Genomic DNA, 14,330 nt, shown 5'->3' with positions numbered 1-14,330 from the left:
TTACCTTAGAATGAGCTTTTTTATCTACAGAGTCCTACAGGAGCCCAGAAAGGACAATCCAAACACTGGCTCTCGATGGGGCCATTTGCGTTTTTCACACATTTCGCTACTTTTTATTTTTCTTACATAATTGGGGTGGGGTAAAAGGGGTGGGTGACACGAGGGAATTGCAATCTGTAACTACACCTCTAGATGTCACTTAAACGTAAAGCCTTCTTACACATTTGGAGTTGTGTCTCTGGCCACCTGGCAGACATAATTCCAATATTACGAATCATTTTAATAGCTTTTAATTTCTATATGCTGAGGTCTTAAACCGATGACATTATATTATCATATCACAATAGAATTAAATTAAATATCTGTGAACAATAAGGTTGAATTATCACTCTGATCTACTGCAGAACATTCAGTGTTTCTCACACACAGACAGTTATCTCTGCGAGCCGGCCAATGTGACCCGACGTGCTCCGATTAATAACGGCTCTGGAAGCCTGTTTATGGCAGAAGGGAAATGAAGCAAAGAATACTGTGAGAATACAGTCACACTCACCTTTGCCCCCCCGAGATTTAGCTCACAGGAACACTAACAACAGAGAAAAGCACATTTTGCCACTGTCAGAAAAAGAGCTGCTCTTGGAAAGACCTTGAAGGGATTTATAGTCCCTTGTTTATAGTCACAGAAAATACTGTAAGTGTATTCTTTTTCTGCCTGAGGGTTTAAAACAAAGGGCAGCAGGAATCCTGCACTTCCTTGTTTATATTACAACACAAATTAGGATGCCAGTGTTTTCATTAGAGTATGGCTGAGGAGGGGGCGATCATAATCGAATATGTTTATGGAGCGTAAGTGGAGCTTGTTTGTATGCTCGAGCAGACCTGCGTCATTAGTGAACACAGTGGCTAATTATTGGCATGGCAGTTTGTTAAAGTGTGTGCACTTTTTCATGTCTGCTGTGAAGTTCGGTCAGACTCACGGCTACTGACGGTCGTCAGATCCTAATCGGGGAGCAGCTGAGTTCGGCCACAAAGAGAGGAGATTTTACAGATGACACATTTATTAAATGCTGCTTCCATGTGGGGCGTCGCTCTCTTAGAGTACACGTACGCTGTTCAGCACGCTGTCACTTTGTAAGGCCTTCAGCGTGGCTCTGGGGATGCTAATGTCAGTCCACCACTTTGGTTCAGACTGAAATATCTCGACAGCTATTTGATGGTTTGTAATGAAATTTTGTACACAGATTCATGCCCCCCTAAAGATGAAATAATATCTTTGGTTTATGATCAAATACCTGCAAAGCTAATGACCATCAGCCTCAGCTTCAGTGCTAAACATGCTCAACTAGTATAAAGGACACTGTAAACATTATACCTGCTTAACATCAATGCTGAGTATGAGTTACCATGATGTTAGCATTTAGCTCAGGGATTTTAAACTGCTGGCTCAGGGGCCATTGGAGAATCAGTTTCAGGTCTTCATTTGTTGTTTGGCTACGAACAACAAAGACGATATAAAACGTGTGATGTTAGTAATGGACCTCTGTAGATAAAAACGGCTCAATTCTAAGAATAAAAACACCACGATTGTTATTTTCAGGTGATTTTACACTAATGAAAACATCCCTGTGGATATTATATTCCATTTCTGCCACAGAGCTTCTAGCGTGGTTGTACACTCTTTCGAAACATGCTTGTTTGCTTGTTTTCACGATAATGCGTTTGGTTTCCAGTAGTCCACACCTAGCTTTAATGAAACATGCTGTTTGTAGCCTTATTCAGCGACTACCCTTTGATTGATTGGCAGTCCCGTTAGGCCCTGCACACCCCATTTCTTTAAAACTTGTGATATAACTGTCAGAAAGGCTGAAATGCTGCAATTTCATCACATCAAAACGTTGGTGAAACATCTTAATGCTTTCTGCAGCACTTAAAAAACATCTCTAAGGGCAAAATGCACCTTGAGACTAAATATTTTCCATCTTGCAATATGGCCTTTAAAATGTCTAAAAGTTCCACCTTTTGAAGTTTGTACAAAATGGAAATTCAACTTACAGAGAGATTGCTCTTAGATATATACATCTACTGGTTTATGACCTGTTGGAGAAATCTTCTGAGTGCAGACACTTGTAGAAGACCTAAACTGCTCTACATGTGATGATTTTAAGCCCTACTTTGTCCTCAGTAGGTAAACAGACCCTTTTGTTTTTAGATACTGTAATACTTTGTGTTCTTTTCACCGATAACAGGTGGGAACATCCTGTTGAGCCACTGCATTAATATCACTAATCTCAACTCAGTCATCAGCAGAAGTAAACATTAGCATGCGTCTCCTTGTCTCTCCGTCCCTTAATCCCACCTCAATATTCAAGACTGCTGTGAGTTATCATTTTTCACTCTCAAAGTAAACATGTTCCCAGAAAGATTCATTTATAGAAGCAGATAAAGCAAAGTCAGCAGATGAAGTAAACACAGACTCCAGACGTATAGGACAGAGATGGTGCAGCTGTGTGAGGTCAGGTAACCAAACTGTTCTTGAAGTGGGCCGGTTGGTTAAAAGTAAGTTCTTGTCCATAATCTCAACCATGTAGATGTGAAGGTGAATGCTTTACATGAATTTCATGGTATGAAGATTGAAGTTCACAGTGAGGTAGAGACATGAGAGTATGATGGAAAATGTGCATTGAAGGAGCACCTTGTAGTCTGCAACTACGCCACTAGATGTCCCAGACACTGGACCTTTAAGTGGCATTTTCGAGTAATTTAAGACAATTGACTTGAATTTTCCTTTACTTCAATTTCTCTGCTGTGATTCAGACCGTCGTATAAGATACGTAAAGATGAATAAATACTTTGATTTAGGAATTATAATGCCTTTTAGCATCTAACTTCTCTCTGTCTGTCACAGTACAGTGCTGCTCTGATGATTCGTCTTTAGCAGCTGTCCTATTAATATTAACAGTTTTTCAGGTTCGCTAATACTGACACAGCTAAACCCTGTTATGTTTTGGTCTGCTGATTTCTGACAGCAGAACGTTGAAGCTCTGCAGAGTGAAGTTCTTTTTACACTTTGTTTGTGGGCAGATTTGATTCACGATAACATTAACAAAGCGGAACAGGTAGCTTTATATGACAATTTAGGGGCATTCATTATGCTGAAATGAGCAATTCACGAGACGTTTGTGCAGCTGAGAGAGTTTGGAGAATCCAACTTTGAACATCTGTACTAATGTCACAGGAAGAAGGAAGAGAAATTTAAAATAAGATGGCCAGATGCCAAGGAACAATGAGTTGTTGCATCACGTCAATAGATCTGCTTTCCTCTCATTGTGACTACATTACTGTATCTCATTTATTTCCAAATTGCCACTGGAGGAACTATGTCTGCTTTAAAGTACCACAGCTAGACCTTTATGTGGATCCATTATCATTATCACCTTTGTTGTGGCTGACAGTAACTCTGATGGCTACTTGTGAAATACAGGAGCCATTTTAAGGTTCTGCTGAGCTCGCCTAATGCCGCTACAATCAACCTCCATCTTTTATTTGTGAACTTTTAGCCCTGTAGCATGCTGGCAGAGCTCTGAGCTCACCTGGCCGAGGTAGCTGTGGTCCTCCGGCTCTCAGGCTTTTAAATGACGTCTAAACACATATTGACGTGTGTGTTACTCTGCTGTGGTAAATGTCTATAATTATCCTACTTATTATTGAGTTTTGTGACTCTTTAACTACGACGGTGCCATTCAAGTAAACACTGCTTAATCTTTCTCATTTGCACCACTCTTTTAAACACTTCCCTGTGTGAGCTTTTTATCCTTTATTGGCTCATAATTTACTGGTTTGACACTCTTAGTTGTACTCTTAATTGTGTTTATAAAGTTTAAATGTAAAAATGTGAAAACTACGAGTTTATAACACTTTACCACAAACTCAGACACAGTTATTTGTAATTCTTTAGAATATATAATTTCCCTTTTAATAGATAAAGTATATTGAAGAGAGGTATTAATATAGATGAAAGACATTTTATATGACATTTGTTTTATTATAGGGAAAAGAATTGTCTAAAACATGGTTCATTATTTGTCCGAAGCATCAAGTAGATCAGCAACATAATACTGGAAATCGTAATAAAGTGGACTTCTATCTTTCTCACCACAGATGTGCCTCCACTGGCTGACGCAGTGTTTCTGGAACTATCTGGACTGGACAGAAATCTGCCACTACATCTCCACCTGTGTGGTGATGGGTCCGGACTACCAGGTTTACATGTGCGTGGCCATATTCAAACACCTGCAGCCAGACATCCTGCAGCGAACGCAGTCCCAGGAGCTGCAGGTCTTCCTCAAGGTGAGATGGAGTTTCAACTACACTTTCATACACAGAACGTCTTGTAAAACTGTTTAAAACTGAAGGTGGTCGCGTGTATCAGTTCGAGCCCGACTGAATATTTTTTGAGCTGGAATGAAAGTAGGACGATTTTCCACCAATATGACAAAGCAAAGTTACTAAGAAGGCCGCTTTCTTAAAGGCATGTAGGACTCAGTGGCATCTAGTGGTGAAGTTGCAGATTGCAATTAATTGAACACTGCTGTATTTGACATATTTGGGCTGTGAAGTGTGTAAGAGAAACTACAGTAGCCACGTCTGTAGATAAAAACATCTCATGGTAATAAAAATACAACAATTCTTATATATTTAGGTGATTATACACTAATGAAAACATCCCTATGAATATTTTACTCCATTGCTGCTAGTAGATCCCACTGAATGTTACACACTGGACCTTTAAACAAATAACTTTTTTAAAGAAGAAGTTAAATATTCTTTTTTATGTTAAATAATTTGTAGTATGTATTTGAAAGAAAATAAAGTCCATTGATAGATGTAGGTTCTTCTTCGGTGTGAAGAACTGTTGTGGAATACAAAATATTTCTGAAGGCAGGGCTGCAACTCATCTGCAGATTATTGTCTCGATGAATCACTTAATCTTTTTTTTTTAAGATGTCATTCAACTGCACTGGCTACTTGTGTAGGCCGTCAGATTTATTAGTGTGGTTTACTGAAAGATCAATACAGCATGCAGTAGATCAGGCTGATTTTAAGACTTCTCTCCTTGACCACAAGGCTGTATATTCTGAATTCAAATTAATACAGTTTGAATTCAGAATAAAAAGTGGCAACCCTGGTATCTATATTTGAGAGGTTGTTTTGAAAAGCAGCTCTCAGTTGGTACCTTTACACACAGGACACTCACTGGTGCTATAATTCATTAGAGAAATGGCTTTCTTTGGACGGAGCACTCCATTATTGCAGGCTAATAAATCAGAAATACAACTTTGGTCTTACAGTAAAATGATCTTAAAGGTGTCGACATGAGGACACATGCAATGCAGCCCTCCACTGACTTGTACAGCTGCCCTTTTAAATCCACTCATCCATGATTCACACCCATAATGAATAACAAATCGACTCTTGGAATTTGCTCACAAAACTTCCCACTGTGGTTCATTTTGCTGGAAAATACACTGTGAAAAAGAGAAGCCTATCATGAAAGTTAACACTTTATTTGAAATAAGTTCTGCTCGGTGAATATTGGATGAACGCTGCAATGAAGAGCGGCCCCCGCGGGTTTCACAAAAGGTCCAAAGTCACGGTCTTTTCAGATGTGTTCTTCCACTAACACCCAAAGCAACATTAAACGCAGCAGCATTGTGAACGAAGCATGGCTCGACGCGAAGCAGCTCATCGCCATTACTCATTAAGCATTTCAATCCGTCTTGTCTCTGTGCAGATAGTTCTGGTGTTAACATCGCTATGAGCCGCCGCTGACAGTTTTTGTGAATAAAAGATCAGTTATGGAGGCTTTATCTGAGGAAGCTCTTCTAATGAGCTGTAGCATCAGATACTGCTGCGAGAAACAGCTTTAAGACGCAGTGTTTGTGTGTCTGTATGTCTGTATGTTTGTGTGTGTGTGAGAAACTTACACAATCCTCGTCCTGAGCTGAACTGTTGAAAGTTTTTAGACATGCCGGTTTGCGTCCGACGCCCTCATCTTTCCTCTTCTCCTCTGTGTCTCTCTGTGGGAACAATGTGAAGGAAGTGTTTCACTCAGATATGGTATAAGAGGATTTCTTTAAAGATTCACACACACACACACACACAAACACTGCACCACTCTACACTTATCCTGTCTCACTGGGGGGTATATCTATATTTCATCTAAATTAAAATTTGAAAAGGCAAATGACTTGTTACAATCGTTCAGTCTGGCTGGAGCTCGGCTGCAGTGGAGCCGTAGAGGAAGAGTAGACAGAGGAGACAGAGGTTGTACGTGCCACTGACTCAGAGGCTACATGAGACCACAAAGTAAAGCTTCTGTTGTGCTGCACTCAGAGACAGATCAACACGTACATAAAGCTGTCTCACTATAGATATAATACTATAGATCCTTTTTCTAATGTTTGTCGAGTCAAATAACTGGGGCGTAAATTGATTACATTCATTTCATTTAACATTTTTATCACCTGATAACTCCTCACTTGGACACCGTAAGATGCCCTGAAAGTCTAACCTCTTAATAAGTAGCCCGAGACACAAGAGGTTGCAAATCAATGTGACTTAAACCTCCAGATAGCAAAACGCAGAACCGACAACCAAGAGACGACTAATCGCACAAGCTACAGCTGCTTCCTTCTCCAGATCAATAAATACTTCAAATTAAATGGGGAAAAAGCCCATTGTCACTTCCTTCTACATTATATGATATAAATTAGGTAAAATGATGTGTTAAAACAACAAACTCTTCCTTAATTAACTATTAATGTGAAAGTATAATGAGAGATAATAACTATCCAATCAGAGCTCAGTATGTAAATGAAACACTAAACACACCCACAAGCTTCGTGCTCTAAAACACGCCGCCCCTGGCATCCGTAGCTGGTTGTGGTTACTACACATTTACAACAGCAGGTGGCGCAGTTGGTGGCTGGTATATAAGATGTCTACCATCAGATATTAACTTAAAATCATGTGTGGATAACAATTTAAACTGACCTGAAGAGCCAATCTCCAGAGCTGTGACTCGCCATTGTCTTTATAAATGAGATGTTGGTGTGAGAGTTATACATAGAAAATAATAAAGTCATAAATTGTGATATTCCTCCTAATTTAGCACAAACTAAATCTGCGTCATCACTTGGACATGCTGACTGGCACTGATTGCTCCACTGGGGGTTAAAGTCTAATGCTCATGTATGTAACATCTTTGCTTCTTGAATTTATAATTTATTTTATTTTATTTTTGGCTGAAAGTTAAACAACAATTATTTGTTTCTTAAGAAAAAAAACTGTAAAATTGAAACTCACATGATCAAAATGTCATGTTGTGATATTCTTATTCCTGTAGCTTTATTCCAAAACAATCATTTCAGTAAAAATCCAGTAATCTATGAATCTAACCAAAAAGAAATGAATGAACCGAGTCGGCCTGCTATTAAGAGCCAGACAACTCTAATATTTTCTTTTAACTAACCAATAAAACTCTTAATGCTTAAAAGATATATTCCTATTCATTCCCTCTTGAGGGCAAACCCAGACCTGCACTGAATATTAATACCACTCATTTGTCATGTGAGGACAAGCTTAAGAAAACATAGAAATCTTTGGTAATTAATGCATTAATTAGCTTACCTAATGATCTCACAAGTGCTAATGGTTAATATATCTTGAAGATTATGTGGGACATTAAGCAGCTCACGTCACCTGTTCAGCACGAGAATATGAGAGTGAACAGTGCTGAACATTGTGCACGCAGTACGTTTTATGTTTAAAGTTAAGAAATCGACATTAGTCAGACACTAATTCCTACACACTCGTGTCTTTGCATCCTCTTTTTCACCCTCCTTAATGCTCCCAGAGAAAATAACAGACCAAAAATACCCTCCCAAGTGATTTCCACTGCTTATCTCGACTCTTCTGTCCCGGGTTTAACTGTGTCAGCAGACGTTTCCCGGTGAGATAAATGAAACCGGGCGAAGCAACTTTACTTTTGATGATTCTTCGGGATTAATCTCACAAAATCTTTGGCTGAAATAAAGAATCTGACACGTCTAGTGGGACTTCTTACTTACTGTAGTGCTCTTATGTTTTGATAAGAAGAACACGTACACATGTGCCGGCTGTACGGGACTTTTCACGCTCACAAAATATGAATTTAATAGATTTTGAGTAATGCAGCTGGCACTTCTTACAATAAAACTGCACTTTATTAATCAGTATATCAAATAAGTCTAGAATGTGACCTCTAATTCATAAAACCATGTAATTAAAATGAGATTTTTCTCTTATAAAGTCTGATTTATGTAGTGATTCATTGCTGCCTGGAATAAGCAGGAACAGAGTCCTCCATCAGACTGAAAACTCATTTCTTTCTGACGTTACGTACTCCCCTCTGAACAATCGCCCCTCTGTAGTCACTATTTGCTCCCTTTAAATAATAACTATCGCTCCATTTGCTCTTAATCTATTCCTCTTCTTTGCACTTCACTCCCTACACGCACCATATTAGCTTATAAAGGACACCAAGATCCTGAACTCTACTGTGGCTGATGATCTAAGGCAGCCTGAGAGGACTCTAAGGGGTAGTAAGATCATTTCCACAAAATTAGATAAGTAAAAACTAAATTTGGGGACAGAACTTTTTTTAATCTTTAATCTTTTCTTTTTTATATTTACTGTGTAGTCTTATTTCTTCAGGGCTTTAAAATTATTCAAACAGTTCAAGCTGGCAAAATCAGCCTTCGCTCGACCTGCGTTTGCCGTCTTAAAACGCAGTAAAGGTTAATATGGTTGTTGTAAGCGGTTAAAAAGAAGCAAATTCTCCCTCTCAAGTTGTTGAATTTAAACTCCACTCAGCAAAACTACAGCCAAAATAAATGCTATCTTGCTCACACTGTGTGGGACAAATACAGATTTTGACCTGAAAGTGAAGGAATCCTGATCTTCCTAAGCTCCGCCCTTTTTGCTCTGTGCTCCAATAACAGTCGAGCGAGCCTCGGCCAGAACTTCGGACAACTTTCTCCTTCCCTGTACTTAGATATGATAACTAACATTAGCTGACTTAAGTCACTTTTATCTTTTAACAATGTTCAAAATGTGGTTGTCTTCCAAACATAGAGTATTTTAGCACAAAGCACATATAAGCACAGGAAAGGAGAGAGTTGACTGAGGTTTATTGATTAATTCATCTTCTGGGAACCATGAATGATGTCAAACCGTCCAAAAGTTGATGAGATATTTTAGTAAAAAAAAGTGTTGCCCTGTCGATGCCACTATAGGAAAAGTCAGGTGATCACAAAGGTCTTTAAGTTTCATCCTGTGGGAATGTAAATGTCTATAATCCCTATAAATGTACATGTTTCATAGAAATCCCTCCAATAGTTGCTCAGATATTTCAGACCAAATTACCAGAAAAAGAGAAAAGTACTCTCCCATTCTGTCTTTCACCCCTCAGATGAGTTTGTTTCTGAACCCTTTGGTTGGTTGGGTGTGAGCTTAATGCAAGACAGGTAATGTTTACCTTCATGTGTGTGAAAATCTTCCGTCTTATTAGAAGGAGAAATAAGTCATCAGGATGAGTCTCCAACCTCAAATTGTTCTCACAGTATTGACTGTGTTCTCGCTGCCTCGTGTCCTTGTCGGTGTTATTTACCTGCAAATATAAAACTGTAATTAGATTCTCCAGAAACACGTTCTGCAGCGTGATGAAAGAAAATGAGGAGAGTGCTGACAAGTTGCAGAAGTCATTAAACTTGGTGTTTTTTTTAAAGGGCCTTGGTCCTTGATAATGACGGAAGGTGAAATCGTGGTGTTTGCCGTGCTGTTGATATTCAGAATGAGAGTGCAGTTTTTCTCCCGGCTGCTAATTGTTGATGCCGCTCGCAACATAATGCACACCAGTCCCCAGTTATGAGCTCTGCTGCGGTGTTTGCGTTGCCCGTGAGGTTGGGCGTCGTCATGGCAGATGTGTGCCGAAAGCTCAGGCAGCAATTATGGCAAAATTAAAACCCTGACTGAACAAATGAGCCAAATGAAATGCTCTTTTGTCTGGTCTGATGCTTGTCTCTCAGACGGTGCACATTAAGACGTGTCTTGTTATGTGTGTATCTGCACGGTGGAGACGCAAGTACTTATTAAGATATTGTTTTGCTTTTTCCGACACGTAAAACCTCATTACCCGAACGCTAAGCAAGGATGTTGTTCCCTGGCACGGAGCGGCAGTCGATTCCCGGAGATTGAATTTGAATACCTGTGACTTTGAAATAGATTGAATGTAAAGTGTTTTAATGAAAAGGTTATATCAAATTACTCACACTTCACCTCCTAACAAAGTGAATGATAATAAAGTAAGCTGCCTTCTGCCTCGATACCAACCCATTATCTGTCTGCGAACCTCTACCTTCAATCTCGGAGGAAGTAAGAGAGAACTGAAGGGTCACAGAATAATTAAAGTGAAAGAAAACTGCTGCTGTTACACAAAACTGAACTTTTGTCTTTTGAGACACTGAAAGTTTTACCTCATTATTAAGTAAAAACGTTGAGTCCATACGAAGGCCACCACAGGTAAAAGCCAGAAGTCCCTGCTTCATTTAAAGGACTCAAGCAATTAACAGACTAATTAAAACATAATAAAAACATAAAAGCAGCAGAGGCCGAAATATCTTACTTTTAAAACCAAGCTCCAAAATAAAAATGCTGGATCCTACATTTCCCATAATGCAAATCAAGCTCAAGTCGAGATAACACCGATGACGTCACTATGACGTCACTATGACACAATGAGGGTAATTTTAACTCCTCCAGAGCCACGGACGAAGTCATACAACTGTTTTCAGGGGCTCAGCTGTAATTCTACGGTGGCTCAGAGGTGTCGAATGATCTGCCAAAGCCACATTTTGCATTCATGTTGTGGCTTTTACAGTTCGATTGACACCTCTGGGCCACCGTATGTTCCTCATGACGGGTAAATTAACCTTTTTTGTGTGAAAAATAATTAAATAAACGGTAGAATGTCCATTTAATGTTGGTACACTGTTGAAAACACCAACAATTCTTTGTTTTTACCTGCAGGAGGAGCCGATCCAGGGCTTCAAGGTCAGCAACTACCTGGAGTTCATGGAGGAACTGGAGCGCAGCTACAGAGACGTCGTTCTCGCCGACATGAAAACCGTCCGCAACCCCGTCGAATGAGAACGCGTCGGTGTTACAAAGGAACCTTTTTAAAGTAACTGTTAGACATAGGAGCATTTCTCCCAGCAGCCCCCACTGTGGGCTGTGACTCACTGAACATGTGTGCGGTTTATTGTGTTGTCATGACGATCAAAGCGTTCACTGAGCTCATACCCGGCGAAGGGGGGCGCGTCGCGGACGAGAGCCTCGCCATCAGAATGAAGATGCTTCAATTTGTGATGACGCTGGTGGAAAACAGCAACAAGCCTTCGTCTTCAAAGGGTCACACATTAAATTATCTTCAAAAAGAGTCCAACATGTCTAAAAAGTGTCTTATTGTCACCAGATTACAGAACTATTACCAACAATAATACAAAAATCTGGAGATAAATCCAGAACACACTTTTGTTTCATGAAATTAAAGGATGAATATATTCTTTATTTTTCTTATCGGCCCAAACAAATCCCCAACGAAAAAGACCAAAAAAAGAACCCATCCAACATCTGTATCCCACTAAAAGTATTTCCTCTTTCTTCCTCTGTTATTGTCCAAAAACTAATAAACACACATCAGTGAGACACACTGTTGCACATTTATAACCATCAACTAACAGACTGCAGGTTATATCAGGTCAACATACACAGCCTGTAAATACCGAATCTGTATTAATCCGCAGCTGAAAATAGTCCCCAACGAATGCAACAGTTACTCCTGTTGAAGTAACCTTCTCTTAAAACACTTTTGGGTAAAAAAATAAACCCTTTTTCTTAAAATGAAACCTGACCCGTTGATTTTAAAGATTTATATTCCTGTTAGAAACAGATGGGTTTGATGCTGAGAGCTTTGGAAGTTGAAACGTATTTTAAGACAGACGTTTACAATAAGTAAATGAAAATAAATGATATGTTTCAGGTTGAAGGTTACATCATTTCTTGCAACAACAAATGATAATTGTCCCTGTATGTGTAGCTATAAGCAGCTGTACACAATGTAAATACTGTATGTGACAATCATAAACAGCTGTTGTTAAAGAAGATCGAATTATCAAAATGTATAAAATGTTTCAATTCTGTATTTATTGTTTTTCCTACAATGTAAATACCTATAAACACTTTTGTATGTGTTTAAGAAGACGTTGTTGTTCTATGTATTAAAATAAGTGCTCACTTCCAGCTGTGGATGGATGTTTATTCAGCAGGAAACATAAAGCGTCTGTCCAGATAGATTAACAACCTTTTGAGTTATATGTTGCCACGGTTTCCTAAAGTATCCGGTCTGCCCGTGTCATGGCGATGACACACATCATTAATGCAGAGACACGCAGCGATGCATCACACAGCCTCTCGTCTGTGTGTGTGTGTGTGTGTGTGTACGTATGCAGGTCCTTGTATGAAAGATGCATGAGGAAGGTTGTATCATTGTGATAAGCCCTCATTAGTAACCACAGGCTTTTCTCTCTCGCCCCGCTCTCTCCCTGCGCTGCTGTCCTGTCGTCCCTCTTCAGACACACTGACGCCTGAATAATAAATACGCTCACCACCTCCATCCGTCTCCCTCCCACCACAGCGGTGTTTACCAGGGGGAATGTGCAGGGTACAACGGAGGGTGGCGGCTTACAGTGAGAGGAACTGATCAGAAGATGCCACTTCACACAGAGCGTTTCACCACCGAGGGTGTTTAACATTTAGGTCGCAGTGTGTTGAACCTGGAATTGAACTTTAAAAGCTGCATTAATCAATTCTCTTTTTGGCCACTTGGGGGGCAAAACTCCGCAACAAGCAGGACATCACAAACACAGCTGACATATTAGAGCCTCATGAGGCTTTTAGGGTGAACTATTTGCCTATTTAAACATGCAACAGAGCACATCAGTGTGAAATTGGAGACGTGTTCCTGGTGATCTGGTGAATGTCCGGTCCAATATTCGCCCTCCTTTAAACTCCTGAGGGAAATATCTGGCTGTTCACCTTCTACTTTCAATCTTCACTTTGGTGCTCGGCAGGTAATGATCACCGGGTTTGTCTGCTAGAAACGAGGCTGAGGTCGGTGAGACTGACACAGATAATGATTCTCTGTTCTAACAAAAAGGGTGAAGACCAGAAGTGAAACAAAGAATAGGGATAGGCCCTATTCTTTGTTTCACTTCTGGTTCAGAGTTCATTGGAACATGATTTTTTGGTATCTTGGGATCTTGTCCATTGCAGTCCAATAGCTTGAATGCACTGAGCTCACTTCCATAGTTGCTAAATGGCAAAGAATTCCTTTTACATAAAATGTATCACAAGTAAGTTTTAATGGTAAAAATAAAAGATTAGCTTACCCCAAAGAATGTTTTTTTAAGGAATTTTGCCTAAATATTGAACAATTGGCTAACTTTGGGAGCCCTCAGATCATGAACATTGAAAAAGGAAATGCAAACAGGTCATGTAATGTGATCAATTCATTTTTCACAACTAAATAGTAAAACATGTATTTAATGTTACTGCTTTTGAGTAAAATTAAGATAAAGTAATTGTCACTTGATTAGGGTTAATAAATAATTAATATTCCATTGGAAGAAATATGGACATCTCTACACAAGATGTTACAGGACAATTTAAGCAAGAAATCAATTGGTTTACGTCATTGTGGCCTCACCCTCTTACAAAACATCGCCTGCCGGCAACTTGCACTGCAGCACTAACTCTATAAAGAACAACACTAAAAATTCATACAATAAATACATAAAATAGTCTAATATGGCGCGGAGCTTCTGAGCTGTTTCTGTTTTTGCCGTAAGTAAAATGTCTCATACGGAGCGAGATCAGATAAACATGCAGATGTCAGGCGGCTAACAGATGTGAAAACCAATAAAAAAGACTTTCAAATTTGATTTGTGGGCTGACTGGGAGCCGGTGATAATGATTTTAGTTCACTCAAGCCTTCACTTAGACAGGCGAAGAAACAAAAAAAAAACCCTGAGGCAGAGATTTACAAGTGTGTCCTGTCAATTCAGAGCAAATAAAGTCCATACAGTGTGTGTGTGTTTATGTGTTTTACTATGTTGCAGATGTGATATAAACCCATTACAGCACGGGATGAATGCTCCTCAGCTTTCATGGTA

General features: G+C 39.5%; 1 protein-coding gene across 2 annotated transcripts in view; it reads left to right on the top strand.

Annotated features, from left to right (window-relative positions):
* tbc1d32 (TBC1 domain family, member 32) overlaps window positions 1-11,699 on the top strand; it is a 71,033-nt gene extending 59,334 nt beyond the window's left edge. For both annotated transcript variants that reach the window (XM_035679331.1, XM_035679330.1), the window contains exons 33-34: window positions 4,159-4,347; window positions 11,128-11,699. In XM_035679331.1, coding sequence (XP_035535224.1) covers window positions 4,159-4,347; window positions 11,128-11,247 — 309 coding nt within the window. In that variant the 3' untranslated portion in view covers window positions 11,248-11,699. The remainder of the gene's footprint in view (window positions 1-4,158; window positions 4,348-11,127) is intronic.
* The last annotated feature ends 2,631 nt before the right edge of the window (window positions 11,700-14,330 follow it).

Source organism: Morone saxatilis, unplaced genomic scaffold (genome assembly GCF_004916995.1).
Source record: "Morone saxatilis isolate NCDOM2014 unplaced genomic scaffold, NCSU_SB_2.0 Contig7, whole genome shotgun sequence".
NCBI lineage: Eukaryota > Metazoa > Chordata > Actinopteri > Moronidae > Morone > Morone saxatilis.
This window is presented reverse-complemented; position numbering and strand designations above follow the sequence as displayed.